Source organism: Polyodon spathula, chromosome 39 (assembly GCF_017654505.1).
Source record: "Polyodon spathula isolate WHYD16114869_AA chromosome 39, ASM1765450v1, whole genome shotgun sequence".
In the NCBI taxonomy this organism is placed as follows: domain Eukaryota; kingdom Metazoa; phylum Chordata; class Actinopteri; order Acipenseriformes; family Polyodontidae; genus Polyodon; species Polyodon spathula.
Genome location: NC_054572.1, coordinates 1086 through 23863, shown reverse-complemented (window position 1 = coordinate 23863; position 22778 = coordinate 1086). Strand labels below are relative to the sequence as shown.

General features: G+C 46.3%; 3 protein-coding genes across 8 annotated transcripts; 1 reads left to right on the top strand and 2 right to left on the bottom strand.

Annotated features, from left to right (window-relative positions):
- Positions 1–344: 344 nt before the first annotated feature.
- On the top strand, positions 345–6478 carry LOC121304696 (ubiquitin carboxyl-terminal hydrolase 49-like). Of its 2 annotated transcripts, none has more exons than XM_041235983.1 (6): positions 345–614; positions 1000–2442; positions 3049–3256; positions 3734–3842; positions 4436–4641; positions 5144–6478. In XM_041235983.1, the coding sequence occupies exons 2-6, from the start codon at positions 1060–1062 to the stop codon at positions 5263–5265; spliced, it is 2028 nt and encodes a 675-aa protein (XP_041091917.1). In that variant the 5' UTR covers positions 345–614; positions 1000–1059; the 3' UTR covers positions 5266–6478. The 2 variants fall into 2 exon arrangements, with proteins under 2 accessions (XP_041091917.1, XP_041091916.1); XM_041235982.1 differs by having other exon boundaries at positions 345–626.
- Positions 6479–8113: 1635 nt separating this feature from the next.
- Positions 8114–9828, bottom strand: tomm6 (translocase of outer mitochondrial membrane 6 homolog (yeast)). Its single transcript, XM_041235984.1, has 3 exons — positions 9627–9828; positions 8921–9039; positions 8114–8387 (listed from the first exon to the last, which is right to left on the bottom strand). Exons 1-2 carry the CDS (start codon positions 9722–9724, stop codon positions 8946–8948), a joined length of 192 nt encoding a protein of 63 aa, XP_041091918.1. The 5' UTR covers positions 9725–9828; the 3' UTR covers positions 8114–8387; positions 8921–8945.
- Positions 9829–9938: 110 nt separating this feature from the next.
- Positions 9939–20478, bottom strand: LOC121304695. Of its 5 annotated transcripts, none has more exons than XM_041235976.1 (15): positions 19977–20478; positions 19298–19322; positions 18798–18920; positions 18395–18513; positions 18125–18239; positions 17965–18012; positions 17643–17782; positions 17237–17314; positions 16820–16874; positions 16354–16517; positions 16073–16144; positions 15889–15943; positions 15122–15217; positions 13195–13266; positions 9939–12817 (listed from the first exon to the last, which is right to left on the bottom strand). In XM_041235976.1, the coding sequence occupies exons 1-15, from the start codon at positions 20142–20144 to the stop codon at positions 11901–11903; spliced, it is 2247 nt and encodes a 748-aa protein (XP_041091910.1). In that variant the 5' UTR covers positions 20145–20478; the 3' UTR covers positions 9939–11900. The 5 variants fall into 5 exon arrangements, with proteins under 5 accessions (XP_041091910.1, XP_041091912.1, XP_041091911.1 ...); XM_041235978.1 differs by having other exon boundaries at positions 16073–16096; XM_041235977.1 differs by having other exon boundaries at positions 18416–18513.
- Between the last annotated feature and the right edge of the window lie 2300 nt (positions 20479–22778).

The following is a 22778-nucleotide window of genomic DNA, read 5'->3' as shown; positions in this document are numbered from 1 at the left end:
GCCACATAAGAGCATGACTTGCAAGGATTGTGCAAGCTCTGTGCTTTGAGCACACATGTATTCAATAGAAAGAAAATACAAACTATAAAAAATCACTCGAAACACTCCATCATAAGTTATACTGATACAAAACTTCCTGGTAATAATGAGGTATTTTGTTTTACATCTGTCTAATTTCTCTTTGTGCAGAAGTATAAAAATGAACTCCGATTACATAAGTGTGTGTTGGTTCTCAGAAGTTTAATTTATGTGGAAGTTTTGTCGTTTTTTTTTTTTTTTTTTTTATCTGTATTTGTGCTTTTTTCTTTTTTTAATCCTCCCCCCCCCCCCCCCCCCCCAAACGCTGCCTTTGTGGTTGTTTAAAGAGATCCTAGGATTTAAAGTTTGCCTGTAGTAGACTGTGGCTCAGCTGCCTAGGTGTAGTTGCTGTCTCCCTGGCCCCTTTCTTTGTATTGCCTCTCCCCTACACTCACAGCTGTTCTCTCTTTGACTTTTTCAGTGCTGGTTTACTTTTGCAAGGTGAAGATGCGTCTCAGCCTGTTGAGCAGCGTGTTGTGAGCCACCCTGCTGGCTGAGATGGTGACGGTTCAGTCCCCGGCGTCAGTGAGTACCGGGTCAGTGTCACAGTAAGTACTGCCCAGCGCTGTGTGCCGTGGGAATCACGACTCCCAATGAACAGCAGTGAGCTCTGTTCCTGTGTTTTACTATGAGCCTGATTTAAACATGCCTGGCCTATAGTGCTCCCTCAATATTTATCAGATTTTATATTTCACTGATTTGGTTAATTCGCTGTTAGGTGCTATATTTTCCTGTACAAGGGCCCTTCACTAATTCACTGGGTTTTTTTTGTGTTTCTCAGTATTTAATTTTTTTTAGTTCAGTCAGTTTATTAAAAAAAATAAACGTAAAATCCAGAACTAGTGCAAGTGTAGGTTTCTAATGAAGCAGGGTGCGGTGACGTGATGTGTGTGCTGACCTGTCTTTGCCTCCCTTCTCCAGGATGAGTTCTCGCGCTGCAGGGAGGTCGCAGTCCTGATCAAGCGCATGCATTGCTGAGCGATGGATCGATGCAAACATGTGGGCAGGCTGCGCCTGGCCCAGGACCACTCCATCCTGAACCCCCAGAAGTGGCGCTGCGTGGACTGCCAAACCACGGAGTCAGTGTGGGCCTGCCTCAAGTGCTCGCACGTGGCCTGTGGGCACTATATGGAGGAGCATGCCCTGAAACACTTCCAGGAGTCGCGGCACCCGCTCGCAATGGAGGTCCACGAGCGCGATGTCTTCTGCTACCTGTGCGATGACTACGTGCTCAACGACAACCCTGAGGGGGACCTGAAGCTGCTGAGGGGGGCCCTGAGCACTGTGGTGCGCGGCCCCGAGGGAGACCCCTCCAAGCCCAGCCGCCGCAGCCTGCGCTCCCTGGCCTCCGGGGAGAGCCCCAGCTCCCAATCCCACGGCGAGTCTGGCAGGCAGCCCGCCATGCAGACGGCTCTGTGGCACCGGCGCCAAGCCCTGCTCAGCAAGTCCCTGAAAGCCTGGTTCGGGAAGAGCTCCCGGGGCCAGCAGCGGCTGGAGGAGGAGCGGAGGAAGCAGGAGCTGGAGAAGAGGAAGGAGGAATTGAGGCTGCGGAGGATGGAGGTGAAGCAGCGGTTGCTGGAAGAGCTGGCCAGCTCCCCTCCTAGGAAAAGTGCCAGGCTGCTGACGCAGGCGCCCAGAGAGCACGCTATCATCCCCAGGAAGTTTCGGGAGCCCCCCGAGCGGACGCCCGTGCTCACTCGGAGGTCGCTGGGCGGCGCTCGAAAGCGGCGGAGATGCTATCCCTCGTCTAGGCGGAAGGTGACCCCAGGGGTGACAGGGTTGAGGAACCTGGGAAACACCTGCTACATGAACTCTATCCTGCAAGTGCTGAGCCACCTGCAGAAGTTCCGGGAGTGCTTCCTCACGCTGGACCTCTGTGAAACCGAAGAACTGCTGGCCAAAAACTCTGGGGTTAACAAGTCCAGGGTCATGAATGGGACCCCCCACTCGAACGGTGGGCCGGGCCGCAATGACAAGCTGGGGGGGCTGTCCGGCAGCAAGCAGAGCCTGCCCCCGAGCCTGAACGCGGCCGAACTGGTGCAGCCCAAAGAGCCGCGGTCGTCCCGGCAGATGTCTCTGTGCCATGAGCTGCACACGCTGTTCAGGGTGATGTGGTCAGGGCGCTGGGCCCTGGTCTCCCCCTTCGCCATGCTGCACTCCGTATGGAACCTGATCCCGGCTTTCCGAGGCTATGACCAGCAGGACGCGCAGGAGTTCCTCTGCGAGCTGCTGGACAAGGTGCAGCAGGAGCTGGAGTCGGAGGGGACCAAGCGCAAGATCGTCATCCCCTTCTCCCAGAGGAAGCTCACCAAGCAAGTGCTGAAGGTCGTCAACACCATATTCCATGGGCAGCTGCTCAGCCAGGTAGGGAAGCTACAACCACAACTATTAGATGCACAGTTGGGCTTCATTTAGAAATTTGAATTTATGAAGTTTATTTTAGTAGATAAGTAAGCAGATTGAGTGCCCTATTTTGTTTTTTGTATTTTTAAAATGCAAGTAGAATTACATTGGCAAGAAACAAAGTAATAACAATAATAATTAAGCGGCTCCTTCCTTCAACTAAGTTGTTTCTTGCATACGTTTTGTACTGTCTTATTCCTCTTTGCCTTTTGTTCTTGTTTCAAAATAGGGTCCCGAGTTTTTCTAGGTGTTACTGTGAGCTTGATTGCACACCTGATTGCCAAAACCTGGATCAAACTTCTATGCAACAGAAGCCCTATGTCTATCCGTGTGTTTGAGTGCAAGTCAGTTTGACAGTCTGTCTGTTAGCCGTATTCAGAAATAACCCTTTAGTGTTAATGATGACTTGAGTGCAGCAACTGCCTTAATGGATTTTCACATTGAGAAAGCAGCACCTTTAAGGGAGCAGTAATGCTTTGGGAATATGGCTGGGCGTCGATGTGTGCGAGTCTGATGGTGACTCTCCGCCTCTTGGTTCTCATTATGATGTCTGCGCTGTTTTTCCAGGTGACCTGCTTGACCTGTAACTACAAGTCGAACACAGTGGAGCCGTTCTGGGATCTGTCCCTGGAGTTTCCAGAGCGCTATCACTGTGTGAAGAAGGGGGCCGCAGCCACTGCCTATCACAGCGACTGCACGCTCACGGAGATGCTGGCAAAGTTCACAGAGACCGAAGCTCTGGAGGGGAGGATCTATGCCTGCGACCAGTGCAACAGTCAGTACCATCTCTGTCTATATATGCATCGTTGTGATAGTCGGTTCTGTGTGATGTACATTGTAATCGCCAGCATTGTCTCTCCGATTTGCATTGAGTCTAAGCCTGTTGCGTTATGCATCAGAGTGTCTTGAGTTAATCAGTACTGGGAGATTTGTTTATTATTCTGCAATCTTAATACGGTGCAGTCAACAGTCATTGCTGTCTCTGATGCCACATCCTTGTGAAGTGGGTGGTCACTGTCGTAGTACTTTGTGAAAATCCGTTCTGTGTTGGTCACAGTGCTGCATTCTTTTCCCATTCTAAGATGGTCCTTGATGTCCTGCTTGCAGTCGAGGAAGCCGGTACTCAACTAGAGAAGAGCCCGATTCTCATGGTGTATTGTTGATTTAAATACAAGATCCTGCAAGCCCTGATAATAGCGCTCCTGGAATCCTATTTTTATTTTATGGTGGTTGCTGTTGCTTTTGTGCACAGGTAAAAGGCGGAAGTCGTCCCCAAAGCCTTTGGTACTCACGGAAGCGTGCAAACAGTTACTGATTTACAGGCTACCTCAGGTCCTGCGGCTGCACCTCAAGAGGTTCAGGTGAGTGAGATGGAGCTTCAGCAGTGGGGCTCGGCGAAGGGAATGATAGATACTGGGCAACATTTGCTGTTTGCTAGATTTCTAACCTCAAAAAGCAGTACTGGAGTATATGCCCAGTGAATGTGGCGGCCGTTGTTTAACAGTGAAAGTAGACTGCCATGGTAGATAAATATTTCAGTTTTAAAATATGGGGTATTTTTGTATCTTGCCTGTACCCTGTCCCTACAAGAGAAGTGTTCCTTATAGAACGCTGTTGTATCACTTGGTATCTTGTCTGTTAAAGGAGTGTCTTGCCATTTTAAGTTTATCAGGCATCACATTTGCAAGGTTATACATACCTTGGGGGATATTCCAAAACCAGGGTTATCAGTTACAAAAATGGAGCAGATTCCAAAAAAGGCCTCTTTCCAGAAAAGACTTCCTGGTTTCTTTTCTGAGTCATAACTCTCTAAACCCTGGGGCTTTCTGGCTGAGTTTTCTGACATTGCAAACTCACAAATCAGGTGATGCCAGTGTTCAATAGAAGCACAAGCATCACTGGGGGGTGCTCTGCTTCCCAGCGGCGTGCTGAGTCGACTCTGTTTGGTTTGCAGGTGGTCCGGTCGCAATCACAGAGAGAAGATTGGCGTGCATGTGACGTTCGACCAGGTTTTGAACATGGAGTCTTACTGCTGCAGGGACTCTCTGTCCTCGATCCACAGAGAGAGCTTTACCTACGACCTGTCTGCCGTCGTCATGCACCACGGCAAGGGGTTCGGCTCAGGACACTACACCTCGTACTGCTACAACACTGAGGGGGGTGAGTGAAGCAGTGCTGCTGCAGAGTGCACTTCGAGGAAAACAAGGGCAAGAGCAGGGATGGAAATGAGACTCCTATTGCATAGCAGATTCACCCTGTCCAGGTTTTAATAGGAGCTTGATTATCCACAGTGTATCGGTAACAAGCTCACATGTCTTACTGAACACCTAGTAAAACCAGGAATGGATCGGAGTGCTGTGCAACGTAAGTCTTTGTTCCATCCTACTCTTATTTGGTGAGATTTGATCAAGTCTTCCCAACGGTCTTAACATATGACTTCCCCACTTTCACAAACGTTACATTTTCATAGAGCAGCCCACTGTAGTGTGTACAATGGGTTATAGCGGTGGTTCTCCCTATGAAGGGAATAAATTAAATAAATATTAACCCTTGACATGAATTTAGTGGAGTTCATCAGTACCTTTCTGTATGTCGCACTTTGCATTTTAAGCATCACTCATCCAATGAATAAACCCTTGTTTTTTGTTTGGTGTGTTTTTAGGTTTCTGGGTTCACTGTAATGACTCCAAGATGAACGTGTGTAGTGTGGAGGAAGTGTGCAACACCCAGGCCTATATCCTCTTCTATACTCAGCGATCAGTGCAGCAGACCAGCGTGGCTTGAACCCAGATCCACACTCCCAGACTCAGGGCTGTCGCAAAACACGCCGACCCCAGGACTGTTTCCAACATGCACCTAGGAACAGCCTGCCATGCTGTCTTAAATCAAGCTCCTTGTGCAACTGAATTTCACTGCTTAACCACTAAAAACAACCGGAGCCCGAGGCACACTGACAACGTGGCCCACCGATTTGAGCCGAGGGAATTGGTAGGGAGAGTGGGCCACTGGTATAAACTGTGGCCTTACTTAGAGGAGGCGGTGTGCCCCAGTTGATACGGCTTGGGGATAGTGGTTTTAGATGAGGGGGTAGAAGGCATTGCAGCCAAGTGACAGAAATATCCACATAATAAAAAAAACACCAGTCTGCAGGAATCAGGTATTTTTAAATTCATTGTTGCACATCTATCGATTTCTCTTGGGGGTTCAGTGATATCTGTAGAATACAGAGGGGTTTATCACTCTGGCATGAGTAACAAAATCTCACCCACAGGGTTTACTATTGAATGTGCTGGCTCCCAGATCTGCAGTACTCTGTTCCCTATGCTGTGTTATGCTATACTGTATTGAGTATGCTAGCTGTTTGATTGCTGGTCCTGACTTCACAGTACTGCATTGAATTTGCTGGCTCTCAGATCCTCAATACTGAGCTCTTTACTATACTGAGTTTGCTGGCTATCAGATCAACACTACTGAGTTAACTTTACTGTATTGACTTTACTGAGCTCTTCATTTTCGGTTAGAATAAAGCAGATTAAGAAATGATCAACAAATTAAGAATCATGCTGCTTGCGCTGAGATTAAACTGTATTCATGGCACTGCAGTGTCATTGCAGAGTTTTACGTTTACAAAGCATCTTAAGCTGTGGGTTTGATTTGCAGTTAATTTGTTTTGATTTCTTCCTACTTAAAAGCTGCTTCAAGGATACCAGCACCATAATTGCAACTTATTCCCAGCCAGAGAGTGAAAGTAGCCAGAGAGCTTTAGTTAAAATGCTAGAATATTGTGCTTTACTGGAGCACTGGCTGTGTCTTGCCCATTTTCATGAAGATTTCACATACCTGGCTCGGTCCTGGTGTAGGTACAGAAGGAAAGCACACCAGCGTAGGAAAAGCTTTAGAGAGAAGAACTGCAATACCATAGAGGTACAACCAATCAGGGCCTGGAATAGCAGCCATATTGACACCTGCAGCATGTATTAAGTGCTTTTAACCTCAAGGCAAAAAACAAACAACAACAAAAAAAAACACACCAGCATTTCAAGCACTGCCTGGTTTAGGCTTCTGTGTCCTTGCTTGCTTGAATAGTCTTGGATTTATGACATGTCCCTGGGGGCTACTTTGTGTACTTCTGTTTGACTGCTTGCAGTTTGCTATTACTGCAATAACAGTGCAGTACCCCCCAGTAAAGGTGTTGTATTGGTGGTAACGGCAGGCTGCTGCTTAAATGTTTTCTCTTCCATTTGAATGCAGAAGGGTATTTCTTTATACTCCTTTGCACATCTCATTATTGGGTACATGCAATCAAGCACAGACTCACTTCCAGCTTGTTGATGTAAATCCTAGCCTATTCCCTCTTTCAACAGCATGCATATTCGTTTGAGCTCAGCTGCTAGTTGTCATGTGTTGCCGTTTTGAGCATAGAATTGTTTTTAGTGATCTAGACCCAGTAACTTCTTACAGCTGCACACAGGAGCAAAACAAACACTGCTCAATGTGTTACTTGTTTTTTGGGGAGGCTGTTTGTTTTGTAAGGAGTTTAGACAATGGGAAACCTAATGCTCCCAGCTCCTTATCCATTTAACAATTCTAACTGGATGAAACCTTACAATCAAACCAAGCCTTGCATAGTTCTAAAAAGAATGAGAGATTTGATACACATCTTAACAGATCTGGTTATTTTTGTTTTTATAGCATGTGGGGGTGGTGGACTTTTTGTCAGTTAATTGAAGGAGCTGTTGCCTGTATTTCATATAAAGGTGCTTTTGTTTGTAACATTGTATCTGTGGTGTGGGGAGTGTGAGTCATCATGAGGACCAAAGCACTCTTATCAGACACTAATATTCTGTCTTGTCGCTGAGGGGATGTACAGAAAGGCAGGTGGGAGAGCTTATACTTGGTGCCTTTTTATTACTCCTGTTTCAGTACTGCCCTCCTCTGGAGGACTCAAGGCGTTACAAATGGACCAATTCTGTTTAAACATGTTTTCTGCTACTAGGTGCAAGTGGCGGATCAGAATGTGTGTATTGTACGAATGCTTTTTGAATAATGATTCATGTTTCATTGATTTCATATCTGTATGTGGATACAGACTGACCTTTACCAGCAAAAACAACTCTCAATATGTTCTACATGTCTGGGAAGCCTTTGTGATATTGAGGAAATTTGTACAAAAACACAAAACAAGTTTTTTTTTTTTTACTTTTTTTTCTTAAATTCTGGTATTTTTTTAAACTTGTTTCTCAGGCCTTCTGTTATCAAGTCAGTGATTTTTTTTGTTCCCCCTTTGTCACCCCGAAATAAAAAAAAAAGGAAAAACAACTGAGGTGGATGTCTGAGTAAAACTGTATTATCAGAATCTCCTGTGCTGTTTCATTTCTCATGTCAGTAAACTTCAAGAAACACACACACTGAACCCAGACATGCAGCCTTCCTCCCGTGCTGCTGCACCCCCAGCCCTGACAATCTGCCTTCGCTTGTGTTTGCACGATCCTGCTCAAGAGATTCACTCTGACACGCACTGGACTGTGCCAATTGCAAGTATAAAGCCTGAGCCCCTGACTGACTGGAGTGAGAAACACCCTTTCTAACACAGTGAACCACATCCAGTTGCATGATGTACAAGAGCTCACAGTGAAGCAATGGAGATTTTATTTTGCCATGTGTCTATGGTCATTTCCAATGGTCTAGCTGATCAATATGGGAATCTATTAAAAACTATGTAAAGACAGAATTGATGGTAAACAATGCATGCAGCAGCCACAACATTTACATAAAGAAAACAATGCTAGTATTCTGAATGTCTTAAATCTCATTAATTGTCCATCTCCTCAGTATGATAGGACACACCCCTTCAGTCCAGGCAGCACATCTCTCAGAGGATTCCCAGTCTCGTCACAAGCAGAAAGCTGTAAATAAGAAATGTGTGTTTAATTGTAGAAAAGGATATTGTTATTATACACCAATGGATGTTGATTTAGCATTTACTCCCATAACCTTTCAACTTGCCTTGGGTTAGTTGCTCTGCAACCTTATACCCATGCTTTAGGCGAGTTATTGGTGTGTGCAATTGTAAAGCACATTTAGAAAACATTTGACCATATTCTCAATTCACTTTGCTGGAGTGCTTTCTCAGTAAATGCAAGTAAATCCAGTTCAGAACTCTTTAAAATAAATACAAGCCCTCGACAAGTTCAATTAACTATTGCCAATGGTCACACTTGCAATCCGTCCAAATTACAACTTGTTTTACTCAGTTTATGGTTCAATGCCTCGCTTTTAAAGAAAGATTTTGTATTTTTATAAACTGCACAATAAGAATGACATCATTTAGGAGTTATGGTACAGCATGTGTGTGTGTGTGTGTCATATATATATATATATATATATATATATATATATATATATATATATATATATAAAATCTATCCTTCATACCCACCTTAATCAATCGTCCTGACTGGTTATCAGATCGGTTGCGGTGCCGTCAGATCGAAGTCGGACAAATTCTTGGCAACCCAAACGCCAGCAGCAAACAGGCCCAAATTAATCAACACGTTTCTAGAAGGAAGGAAAGAACAGCCGGGGCGTTTAACATCCATCTGGTTTCACAGAGCCCGGTTTGCACTAATCTTGGAATACCAACACTACCCAATGTAAAATGTGGTCCACGATTACTGCTAAACAGGGTCTGTGAAACGAACCCTCAATCTGAAGTAGCGAGTGCAGACGCAGAGCTGATCCGTGACTCGCTCTGGAGGGCATCGTCACATACAGCCAACGACAACACATTATTAATGCGAGCATGGACACAGTGGCTCGTTTTAAACTATCACTATGTAAACGTGATAGCCGTAACGTGACCACCATACAGTTGTGATCATGAGCTTGTATTTCGTGATTGAGGTTGCTGTTAATATATAACCCGACTCCTGCACTTCATAGAACCATACATTCAGCTAAAGCAGGCATATCCCCTGCTGTTCTGAATGGGCAGTATGACGGGCTGGGTTTGCTGCTGGCAATTTATATTACAAAGCCACACACACCCCTCGAATTACACACCACGTGTACTGACACTAGACATCAGCTTTATTTTAAGACTAATCTAAATATTTCCTCTTTCTTCTATGAAAGCTCAGCTCTACCTTCTGAAGTCGTTCCTGTCGGTAGCAAAGCGGTACGCGGCTCCGATCCACCCGGCGATCCCTGCTGGTCTGGCCGGCTTCTTTTCAGTTGGTCCCATAGCTTCTGCAGTTATCCTGCAATATCTAAAGAAACCCAAATCTCTAGCAAAGGACTCCCAAAAAAGAAAACCAACAGCACCGGAAGATCGCAACACAACTTCACTCCCTTCCTCAGGAAGCGCGGTGTCTAAAAATAAAGAACCGGGGTGTAACTGGTAGAGGTTTTGTGGTTCCTAACTGAAGTGCTGTAATTATTAATGTGGGGAAAACTTTATTTTTTAATTATTTTACTCGCAGTACAGTTTATATGGTTAGTGTAATTGAATACGCGGGATCCTTCCTCGACGAGTAAAAAAGTATCTTGAAAAGAATCAATTCTATATCTACATTGATGTTTATTTTAAACATTCACCCTGCACACCACCTGACCCTTTTATTACCAGGTGAGCCACCCGGGCATCTGCAACGTTTTATATTCTCTTCGGTCACGAATTTTCCATTTCATTTTTAGCAAATTTAAAACTGAGTGAACTCTGTGGAGTTCTAGAAGTTGCTCTGCCGTAACTTTGAAAAAAAAAAAAGCATTATGAAGTAGATACATAGACAGGAATCTTAACATTATGCAATTGTGCACACAGTGACTGAAGGGGTTTAGGCTTGTTATTTGTAATGTAATGTAATGTGTACTCAGTGGGGTACGAGCATTTGCCCTGGCAATATATACATAAAGTACGGTGGGGTAGAAAACATTACTGCAGTAGCCACTCGAAGCCGCTAGAGGGTGCAAAAGAGCTTAACACTTAACTCACACACTCAAAAACACAACATTCTACCAAATTTCTCATCCTTGACCTTTATTATAATGAAAACATTCTAAAGTTATTTACAAAAATATAGAAATACAATTCAGCTGTACCGCCATGTTACTCCTTCATTCACCTGACCCCATTTACAGTTACTAACACCACCATTTATTTGTCTATGCGCAACTTCAGTCCGCACCACATCATATGCGATTTACACCCCTAAACTTAATCTCTAAATATAGACCCTAAACCTAACCTCTACCTAGTAACTCTGTTACTATTATTTCAACACTATGTTTATACACCGTTTCTCTTGCACCCTCTAGCGGCCTCTTGTGGCCACTACACCCGACGCTCACCGCCCTGAACTGAAAGGCAATACACATTGACTTTTAATATTTCGTAAATACATTAATAATATCTGTATTTTCCTCACTTCATTTGTCATGAAATGACCTATTAAAGAATGGGTAAGAAATGTATATATACACATTTCGGAAGGAATCTTTAAGCAGGTTTTTAGCACATCCCTTGTGCTGATAGTAACGTGCTTACACAGTGAATACCGCAGTCTGTTAACCCATGTGCCAATGGCAGGGGGTGGTGTGACGTCACAGCGGAGATGGACTTGGCACCAGTAAGTAATCCGTGCAGGTGTCACGGAACCTGCGTGTCAGCATTCCTGTGGTGGAAGAGAGTCACCTGAAAACAACCCTCACATAAAGCGTGCATGCGGTGGATCACAGTGTTCCTCAAACCTACGATTCCAGGCTCTGCAAACAGACCGCACATTCTGCAGATTCGTAAAGCAGCTACCGAAAACGAGCGATTGTAAGTAATACAAGACTATGCGGTAGTTTGTCTTGATCAGCTGCATCCACCATGGCTGTGAACACGCTGGCCCTCGGGTGTAAGTTTTGATCACCATCCTGTATATTCCTGTATGTAACAGTGATCGAACCAGCGCCACCAGAAGCAAAGCAAAGATACAGAGCGGTTGCAGGTTGCTGAGGTGTGTGCATGCGGTGTGGCACTGCACCACTGAAAACAAGCCCTTGTTCATTTTCCAACAGTCCTGGCCTAATTAAACATGTAGAGGAACTACACTGATGCAAACAGGTGGCTACTTGATACACCTGCTGCACACTTGCCAGCATTTGGAAAAATGGACACAATGAAGCGTTCTTACCTTTGAATAAGTTCGTGATCAGCAGGTGTGTGGTTTTCACTAACTCTACTGTGTAGAATACATGTTTTTTTTTTCTATGGGTAAATATCGGAACTTTCTTCATAGGGATACATGTATATCTTTCAACGACTGTAACAAGAGGCCAGGGTTACAGGCAAATGTTAAAAATGTAAAAAAAAACACAAACAAATCCTGAATGGGTTGTGATGACTCCGGGTTAAACAAATACATGCTGATCCTTCAACAAGCCACCTGGGCCCCCAGCTCCTTGTCCTGAAATGGCTCAGGTTTGGGAGGAAGGAGTCGGGATTCTGGGAGGGAAAGACTGCCGTGCCCAGAGGACACAGACAGGCGACTCTGCAGAAGAGGGTTTTCAATCTGTCCAGATGGCAGCCCTGTCTCCACTATCTCTGCTATCTTCACTATCTCCGCTATCTCCTCCTCTTCAGCCTGGCCTGTGCTGCTGGAACAGCTAGCGTCCTCCAAGGCTGTTGCCTCAGACTCGGAGCCGTGTAGAAGAGCTGCATCACGCCTCACCTTGCTTGGGTCTTCTGTGGTTTTGGGAAGCCCTGCTCCCTGCAGTCCATGGTGCCAGTCCTCGAACCACGTCGGAGAGTGTCTCTGATACTCCCTGAACTCCTTCAGTTTGCTCTGCAGCTTCTGACCAGACTCTGTCCTCCTGAAATCCACCTTGATGTGGCTTAGCTTCTTTACAAACTTCCTAGTGCCAGACATCAGGCTGTGAACATGCTCGTCTCTGAAGCAACAGGGTATCCCAGAGCGAGAGCTGTCTGAGTCAAAGCACACCGCGCAGACCCTGCCCTCGCCACTTCGCAGGTAGCTGTCCACAGAGTGGAGCAGTCCTGGGGTGAACAGGTCCCCAAACTCGGGCTCCACCAAGCCGGGTTCCCCCTCCAGCCCCGAGCTCCACGCCTCCCACTTCAGGGAGGCTCCTCTGGACCAGACGAGAACCACTCTGTCTGCCACAGCCAGCTGCTCGCTCAACCATGCCTTGGGGCCCAGCTTCGCTATGCCACGGCGGTCCCACATATCCAGGGCCACGTGACAGTGGCACTCCTCATGCAGGAAGAGGGCCAGGGACTCTACCACAGCCTGGAAGAAAGGGTGATCCCAGGAGCAGAGCAGCAGCACTCGCACTGTGGAGGAAGCGGATAGACAGTCAGACAGGCACTGGGTGTGGAGACGCACAACCACATTTTAATACATGTGTCTATGCAGAGATAGAAGTAAGACTCCTGTTGTATTGCAGTCTGACCCATTCGAGGTTTTAATACAAGCTTGATTGGCCACAATGTGTAGGTAACAACCTCAGGTGTGTCTTATAAATGCATAGTAAGACCCAGGAATAGATCAAACTGCTATGCACTGGGAGTCTTATTTCCATCCCCGCCGTGTGCGTATTGCTTTGATCGGTAGCTTGCTAGCTATAGAAGCATTCTTCTAGTGAAAATTGAATCTAGTTTGAATGCAGGTATTGCTGAAGGAATCCCTCTGGAGTCGCGCCCTGTCTCACCTGAGTGGACACGCTGCTGGAGCTGCATGTTCTCTCTCTGGAGCTCCCAAAACAGACTGGACTTTCGCTTGTCTGTGGAAATAGAAAGAAAGGATGACTCCGTCAATAGGGGTATAACGATACACTAGTGTAACGATACGACATGTCCCACGATATGCAGGTCACAATAGGGTCTGTGTCATGAGACATGTGATGGTCAAGATTGACTGCTTGTATGATGCATAATAAGATCAAATGGTCATTTAACGAAAAAAGAAGTGAGACCGGGAGGGTATGTATCCATACCAACTTTACAACTCACTTATCGAATCATTCAGTGAACTGCAATGAGCTTTGCTGTGCTTTCGCTCACTGCATCACGATTCCTCAATATGCCATGATGCAATACACCCCTATGCGTGAAGGGTGCATTCTGCTCTAGAGAACCCAGTCCTGTGTGTTTAATTGAAGGCTCCCAGGGCAGATGCCTGCAAATGAAGAGCTGTGTGGAGCTCAGGTCCCCATGCTGAGGACATGAAGAGCAGTGTGGAGCTCAGGTCCCCATGCTCAGAACATGAAGAGCAGTGTGGAGCTCAGGTCCCCATGCTCAGAACATGAAGAGCTGTGTGGAGCTCAGGTCCCCATGCTCAGAACATGAAGAGCAGTGTGGAGCTCAGGTCCCCATGCTGAGAACATGAAGAGCAGTGTGGAGCTCAGGTCCCCATGCTCAGAACATGAAGAGCAGTGTGGAGCTCAGGTCCCCATGCTCAGAACATGAAGAGCAGTGTGGTGCTCAGGTCCTCATGCTGAGAACATGAAGAGCAGTGTGGAGCTCAGGTCCCCATGCTCAGAACATGAAGAGCTGTGTGGAGCTCAGGTCCTCTTGCTCAGAACATGAAGAGCAGTGTGGAGCTCAGGTCAGCAAGCTGAGAACATGAAGAGCTGAGTGGAGCTCAGGTTCCCATGCTGAGAACATGAAGAGCTGAGTGGAGCTCAGGTCCCCATGCTGAGAACATGAAGAGGAGTGTGGAACTCAGGTCCCGATGCTGAGAACATGAAGAGCTGAGTGGAGCTCAGGTCCTCATGCTGAGAACATGAAGAGCTGAGTGGAGCTCAGGTCCTCATGCTGAGAACATGAAGAGCTGAGTGGAGCTCAGGTCCCCATGCTGAGAACATGAAGAGCTGAGTGGAGCTCAGGTCCCCATGCTGAGAACATGAAGAGCAGTGTGGAGCTCAGGTCCCCATGCTGAGAACATGAAGAGCTGAGTGGAGCTCAGGTCCCCATGCTGAGAACATGAAGAGCTGAGTGGAGCTCAGGTCCACATGCTGAGAACATGAAGAGCTGTGTGGAGCTCAGGTCCCCATGCTGAGAACATGCCTGAAGTTGGCAGACTTGTTCATTTTGATGACTTTATTTGTTCTCTATGTGGGAAGGTGACCTTGACAAATAACCATCATATGATTTTAACCCATGCATGAAACATTGAAAACAGTTGAAAAAAGTAGTTTTGGACTCAAAATAAATATTATCTTTCATTGAACGTATTTTCAGTTTTTTTCCACTGTTTAATACGGGGAAAATAGCATCCTCGTATGAGGCTATGATGCATTAGCATCTTCTATATTATAAAGACTAAAAGAGAGTTTATTTTATCCATCCCCATTGGGGTTCCCATGCAGGAAAGGGTTAAAGAACGTTTTTGGGATTTGTTATTTGTAGGGAGACCCCAAAACACAACCAGCTTTCAAAGTGGTGCGGTGCAGCATGTTATATAAAGGGTACGCTGAACTGCTGCTCAGTAGTAGTTTGTATCTTTCTTTTTGTAATCCTTGGTGTTCATTGAGACACTGTGGATGCAATCTTCAGCTTATGGAAACCTCCATCTCCAGTAACCCTCACCAGCCTTCCCCTCTCAGAAGATCCTTTGCGGTGGCTCTCTATACTCACACTTCCAGTGCAGAAGCAGGCACGCTGCGACGGTGACCAGCACCAAGAAGAGGGGCAGAACTCCAAGCCACCTGGAACCAGTCCGGCCTGCCACCACTGAGGAGGAGAGGATCAGACAGAGAGACACGCTGCTCAGAAAAGGAATGCCACTGCCCTGTTGGGAGCGTAGATAGACTTTGAAGAGGAAAACATTGTCGTGTTTGCTGAATTCAATCACCAAACACATTCGAAACTTCAAAAGCCGACAGCCCAATGCTAGAAGGGCAGCCGGAACGTTCACTTGACTCTGCTTCTACTTGTCTGCCTGTCCTCCAGATCACAATATCTGAGTGGGAGAGTCGCTGTGAGGGATCATTTAGAGAAGCCTGTTTGCTTTCATTTATCTATTTAATAATCTCTCAAGACAAACACTCACCCTTGCACACACCTCGCCTCTTAAACAGATTTACCATGGTATATTCACACTGTCATTTTCCAGTTTACTTTGCCCAGGGTTAAACTGTACATTTGATATGCACTTAATCTATGCATTTAGTTTACCATGATCTGTCATGTTTTTAATATGCTTTACCATATATGTGCTTTACAATGCTTACCTGTAACATGCTTCCACTGTGCTTTATTACACTTTGCAAGGCTTTTACTGTGGCACGCTGTTATAAGGAGCATACCATACACAATGAACAACGAACAGCTTGACAGCTCTCTGAAGATACTACAAAAGCAAAATGCTTAATCTTAAATGATGTGAAGACTCCTGTTCATACCGGGGCTGGTGCAGTGAATTCTCGCAGGCACTTTGTAGATATTCTCCGCCCAAACCTGCAAGAGACCGAGCCTAGATCATTTCTACAGCCGCGCTCAATGCAGGGCTTCCTGTGCTATCACAAGAACCCCAGGGGCAGGTTTGAACCACAACGCAAGCAAATCATTTAAAACAAAAACACTCACCTTGATGCAGACAGGCCAGCTGTACTGTAGAGAGGGAGGCAGGGGGAACTCCTGAGAATGGGGACCAGATACCTGACAGAGGGGTCAGGCACGTTAGAGAGAGTCTTATCTGGGACACACATAGACTGAGAAGCAAGAAAAACAAGCTGACAGACACACAGGCAGATTGACATGCAGAATAGAGACAGACCAGCAGACAGGCAGATATAGTCATAGAATCAGAGAGGCTGGTGAGAGGCAGGGAGGCAGGCAGATCTGCTGGGTGTATGAGGGTGCTGTACCAGAATGTCCTGTGGCTGGGTGAGGTTGAGGAGCAGTCCAGAACCCCGGTCCGTGTGGAGCAGTAGAGTCTGGAGCAGAAGGGAGCAGGGCCTGGGGAAGCCAGAGAGCTGCAGGAGCAGAGAGTGAGGTCCAGGCTGCACCTTCACATCCAGGTGGAAACGGGCTGGGGAAACAGGGAAGGGGGATCTTAATACTGCTCCCCTGTAACCATGTGCTATCACAGACCTCCCCACTGCATTCCTGTTGTATTTAAAGATGCCAAGACAGACCCACACTCCTGTCAAAAACAGACCTCTTTCTTTATCACATTTTTTTTCTACCCAGTTTGAGATGCCAGCCCAGCCTGGAAACCTGACCAGTACTGTGAATGAGGAGGACCAGGATCCAAAGTGCACTTGCATGACTCCAAGCAGCCGAGCCGAGCCCGTGGACCTCTTTAGTATAGTGTACCCCAGTATCTCTTACCCCTGAAAGGGCAGTCCTGACCTTCGTGGTGCAGACCGGGCATCTTGGAGATGACCTGCAGAGAGACAGAGGGGATGAATTGCAGGGGGGTCATCTAGCTCTCAGCCTGTTGTTTTAACCTCTCAACCTGACTCACTTCTTCTTGGTTAGCATTATAACCACATCCTCCTATGGCTGGATACTTTATACACAACCTTTCTGTTGAATGAATTTAACATCATCTGAACTAGATCACTGATCCCATCCTGATGCCAGCTCTGCAGTTCTCTTTGCTAGACCTGCAAACAGCTTGGACCCTTTTCTTTGAAAGGCATTGTGCCCGGCTTCTGTCTGTTACACTGCCAGCTGTTATGAAGTGCACTGTGAGGTGACAGAAGGGGGCTCTGATGTGGCGTTAGAGACAGGCCCATTACTCACCCAAATGCACAGGCAGGGCAGGGCTGTAATGTTGTGGAAGATGACACTGTTCTCTTGCCCAGCAACCTTGACCGGAGCCTGTCAATAAAACAAACCATGTCAGAGCTCCAATGCATGCCTGACCCAAACCAAACCCAAACAGCCTTCACAGACCTCCTTGGATCCTCTTAAAGGGATACTCTACATGTTCCTAATTTCACTTTATGCCTGTTGGATATTGTGTGTTCTGAGGATTCGAGATTGCTGTTTCTGCTCTGGTCGTTATTCGCCCTGCTTCCTAACTAAGGATGCTTCTGAAAAGACTCCTGAGGGCCGACTGCAGTTCAGTGCTCAACGCTTCATGCATGAGTGTCAGTGCACAGCGTTTTGTTTTAACGAGTGGTTGTTTGCAGGGCTGGTGGCTCACGGCGAGGGTGCTGGCGTCCTCGCTGCTGCAGAAGTGTGCGTTCCAGACACACAGTGAGACGAGGTAGGAGGGGTCAGCCAGAGAGCTGGAGTAGGTGACATTCAGCACCCCCCGGCTCAGCCTGCTGTGGATCAGGATAGCTGGGGAGACACAAAGAGCAACGTCAGTCACAAAGGAGGGCTCCAAAACCACACCCACAGAGCCCTCCACTGCATGTAAATGGACTACTATGGATCAAATCCTACCGGTGCTAAACTCATAGCTAGTTATAAGAACCCCCTGAACCTCATGCCCACCATGAACCCTTGGAATGAATGTTTACCAGGGCACAACTCCCCAGCATATTCCTTCATCAGAGGGTTTTCACAGTCTGAAAAAAACGAGAAGATCGATTACACAAGACGTTCACAGCACAAGAGAACTAAAAGAATGCTCCCCCACCATGTGTCAGTGGCGGAGAAGGGCGGGGTTAGCGGGTGTACCGGGCAGCTGCAGGCTGCGGGTGAGGGGCTGGTACCCGTAGGGCATGTTGTACAGACTGACGGACAGACTCTGGCCAGGCTTCACTGTCATGCAGGCGATGTAGGAGAAACTCCACTGCAGAGAGGGGGGGAGACAGAAACACACTCCTATTATTCACAGTGTTACAACTCAAACCATATTACTAATGCTACGACTGTGGAACTATTACAGCGATGAGAATCCTTATCATTATTACTTCTGCTACTGCAGTGAACCTGAGACTCTCATACCGGCTCCCCCCTGTGGTTGACCTGTGCAGTGAAGCTCCCTGTGTACTGCAGCGTCGCGCAGTGTCTCCTGTCTGCCATGGAGATCTCGATCACTGTCCTGTTCACGTGCAGGAGGTTAGCTGCAAACACAAAACAAGCAGACTTTTACACTTGCAAGAAGCAAACAGCTCAAACACCAGCCTAGCTTCCTAGAATCCATTTATTCAAACTCAAAGCCACTTTTTCGTTTGCTGCGGTATCACTCCTCTCGCGATGGGTATGGAGCTGCAGTTCATCACTGCTGTGTTTCAAAGTCTGCGCTCTCGAGGGAGTCTCTAGTTGAAGAGTGTGTATGCCTCTCTTCCACTCTCACTACGCCCGGGTCAGTGTGCCCACCTCCCGTCTCGCAAGGAGCAGAACCCACCATCTGGCGCCAGGGAGAAGTTGATCTGCAGGCCAGGCCCTTTTCTGTCCTCCAGGTAGATGATGGAGACGGCGAGCTTATAGGGAGAGGACGTCCACTCTCCAGCCTGGGGTCTCTGGCAGCCTGGACAAACACAAAGACATAGAGAGATACAGGTACCACTGATCCCAGCCTCTTCCCTGCCGTATTCTGATTGACTTACCGATCTTGGGTCTGAGACAATAGGAGACTGTTCTCATCTAGCCAGGCACTCCTTCTGACCACATGGCTGAACCCCTACCGCTGAAGAAGCCATAGCCTGTCTGAACTGTGACTCTACTGGGTCTCCTTCACCCACAGGATAGTCACTTGGTCTATTGCACCATCATTGTTAAATTAGAATTGTTTCTGTTTGTAAGACAAAATTGTACATATGAACCAGCACACACGGCAAGGCTGTGCAGCTCAGTCACATTAACTACCTGCTCCTCCAATATATAATCATATTTAAAAATTCTTACCTTCAACAAGGTAACAGGACAGGTTCTGTAGAGGTAATGAAGAAGATTCAATTTCAAATAAAAGGAAACATTTTTTTTTGGTGATTTAGAAATGTAATGCAAGCCCAGCTAAGAAGATAACTTGAACCCCTTGTGTATGATTCAGAACAGGAATCCCTGTTTATTTTGGTCTACTGCCAGAAGTACAGAAACAATACTGCTATCAGAACTCAGGATGTTGTTATCATTTTCTCCCCAATTTGTACTAGCCAATTATTTTTAGGTTCAGCTCACCACTACCACCCCCACGCTGACTCGGGAGAGACGAAGACGGACACACACATCCTCCTAAACGTGTGCTTCTTCTTTATCCTCTGCAGGACTGCAATGCAGCCACCTCAGAGCTACAGCATCGGAAGACAACGCAGCTCTGGGCAGCCAGCCAGTCCTGAACTCAGTATTCTAACTATTGAATATCACTCAGCAGCCAGGATCTGTGTACTACTTGATGTATGACTTCAGATTGTCAGAAAACAGCAGACAGCAATACACCATGGCTAATCACTGCAGAATAACCCCATAGTGAAAGCACAGGCAAGCACAGTAAAGAACAGCAAAAGCATGGCTAAGCAAGTCTAGCCCTAGAGAAAGCTGCTGATCTGTAAACCGGCAACACCAGACAAACGTGACACTCTCTCACCTTCTGGGAGCAGCTGTTGATGCATCTCAAGACTGATCGGTTGTGCACCTCGACCAGCTCCGGTGTGAAACCTCCTTCAGGGCTCCCCTCACAAACAGAGACCTGGGTCAGTGAGACAGGGCCCCAGAGCAGCAGCAGAGCCCCGAACACTGTGCCACCAGCTCTCATCTTCAGAGGAAGGACCCGCAGTGCTGCAGCTCCCTGTGAGGCCAGCCACCGCCTGGGAAACTCAACAGATTGTTTTCAAACCAGTTCTCTCTGGTGACTCAGACTGTGATTGTGTGACAAGCAGCACTGCCCAACCTGTTCCCCTGCCTTCGCTCTCCAAAATAAACTGATGAGTTCCGGGAGCAAAGCCAGCAGGATGCTTGCGGCTGGAGAGGCTGGAGAGACTGTCACTGTCAGATCTGCTGTAACAACACGGGGCAGACGTGCCCTTTTACAACTTCCCCACAGCATAGCCTTTTAGTAAGGGCGCGGCTTCCCGGGCGCGATCTGAAGGTGTTGGGGGTGCATGTAGTTTTTATTTATATATATATATATATATATATATATATATATATATATATATATATATATATACATACTCACATGACACTTCTTTGCACCGTGAAGAAATTGACGAAATAGATTACCTATTTTGTTGGGTTCGTTCTAAGAAGGATTCGAGAGAGAGAGAGAGAGAGAGAGAGAGATTCTTTAAAAAGATAACTACTCCTCTCCCACATTTCCAACACATGACGAACCAAGAAAAGCTGGCAGTCATACTGGGAGAGGGACACACAGCCCGACTGGCTGCCCAGTGTGTAGCTTCCTGTCACAGCCTGAGGGACACACAGTGAGCTTATAATTGCTATATTATTATTATTAATAACTCTTATTGTACTTTGTAAATTCTCTGGCAATGCTGCCGCTGTTAGTCATGAATTGAATTGAATTGAATTCAGAAATGCCAATCGAGTTCTGGTTCATGTTACATCAATAATAAAAGCTACACATGTTATTATTTAAAAAGGTGCGATTTTGTTTTATTATTATTTTTTTGTTTGTCTGTTTAGGTTTTAACGTTCTGATGATACATCAAAAATACAACTTCATTTTAACTAAACAAAATTGCCTCGCCACTTCACGCTCTGAAATCTATTTTGGTCACAGTGTGCAAATGTTTCCCAGTTTCTTCAGGATCTGTAATTCTGCAATTGGCAGCTATTCACCCCTGCAATTAACACCCCTCGCCTTTAACACCAGCTAACCCCGGCTTTACATCGACAGAACAAAGCTAACCAATTTAGGAACAGTTCCGTAGAATTCCATAGAACACCGAATGCAGTTCTACAGAAGGTTGAAAGAAGCCAAGCTGGGGGGGGGGGGGGGGGTTTACTGCCCATATAAAACAGCCCATTCCGGAAGAATAATGACAACTACGTGATGAGACTGAAGAGACAGAACAGAGCGCTGTTGTCTAGCAACTGCACAGCCAATCAGAGTGCTCTGTTCACACTAGTCATTTATATTATGAATGAAGATATTCATTCTAAATATAAGGAACTGGAACAGAGAAAAGTGGATTCATTTTTTACAGAAAAAGTCTCTCTTATTACAATACAATACATTTATACGGCTAGTTGTAAAAGATGCATGCTGATGTTGTAAATGTGTAATTCACTGTATAAAAAAAAAATACAAATATGATATGTTGTTATCAAAATATAAACAGACAACTTTTATGTTCTTTAAACATATTAAAATCTGATTTAATATAATTGATGTTGGCAAAATAAAATGCAGAAGGAAGTTAAATGAGAGCTTTATTTTATACTGAACAAAAATATAAATGCAGCATGTAAAGTGTTGGTCCCATGTTTCATGAGCTGAAATAAAAGATCCCAGAAATGTTCCATACACACAGAAAGCTTATTTCTCTCATATTTTGTGCACAAATTTGTTTACAAGATCTTTGCCAAGATAATCCATCCACCTGACAGGTGTGGCATACCAAGAAACTGATTAAACAGCATAATCATTACACAGGTGCACCTTGTGCTGGGGACAATAAAAGGCCACTCTAAAATGTGCAGTTTTGTCACACAACACAATGCCACAGATGTCTCAAGTTTTGAGGGAGCGTGCAATTGGCATGCTGACTGCAGGAATGTCCACCAGAGCTGTTGCCAGAGAATTGAATGTTCATTTCTCTACCATAAGCCGTCTCCAACATTGTTTTAATTTGGCAGTACGTCCAACCGGCCTCACAACCACAGACCACATGTAACCACGCCAGCCCAGGACCTCCTCATCCAGCTTCTTCACCTGCGGGATCGTCTGAGACCAGCCACTCGGACAGCTGATGAAGCTGTGGGTTTGCACAACCGAAGAATTTCTGCACAAACTGTCAGAAATCGTCTCAGGAGAGCTCATCCTCCTGCTCGTCATCCTCACCAGGGTCTTGACCTGACTGCAGTTCAGCGTCGTAACCAATTTCAGTGGGCAAATGCTCACCTTCGATGGCCACTGGCACGCTAGAAAAGTGTGCTCTTCACGGATGAATCCCGGTTTCAGCTGTACCGGGCAGATGGCAGACAGCGTGTATGGCGTCGTGTGGGCGAGCAGTTTGCTGATATCAACGTTGTGAACAGAGTGCCCCATGGTGGCGGTGGGGTTATGGTATGGGCAGACATAAGCGATGGACAACAAATGCAATTGTATTTTATCGATGGCAATTTGAATGCACAGAGATACCGTGACAAGATCCTGAGCCCCATTGTCGTGCCATTCATCTGCCACCATCACCTCATGTTTCAG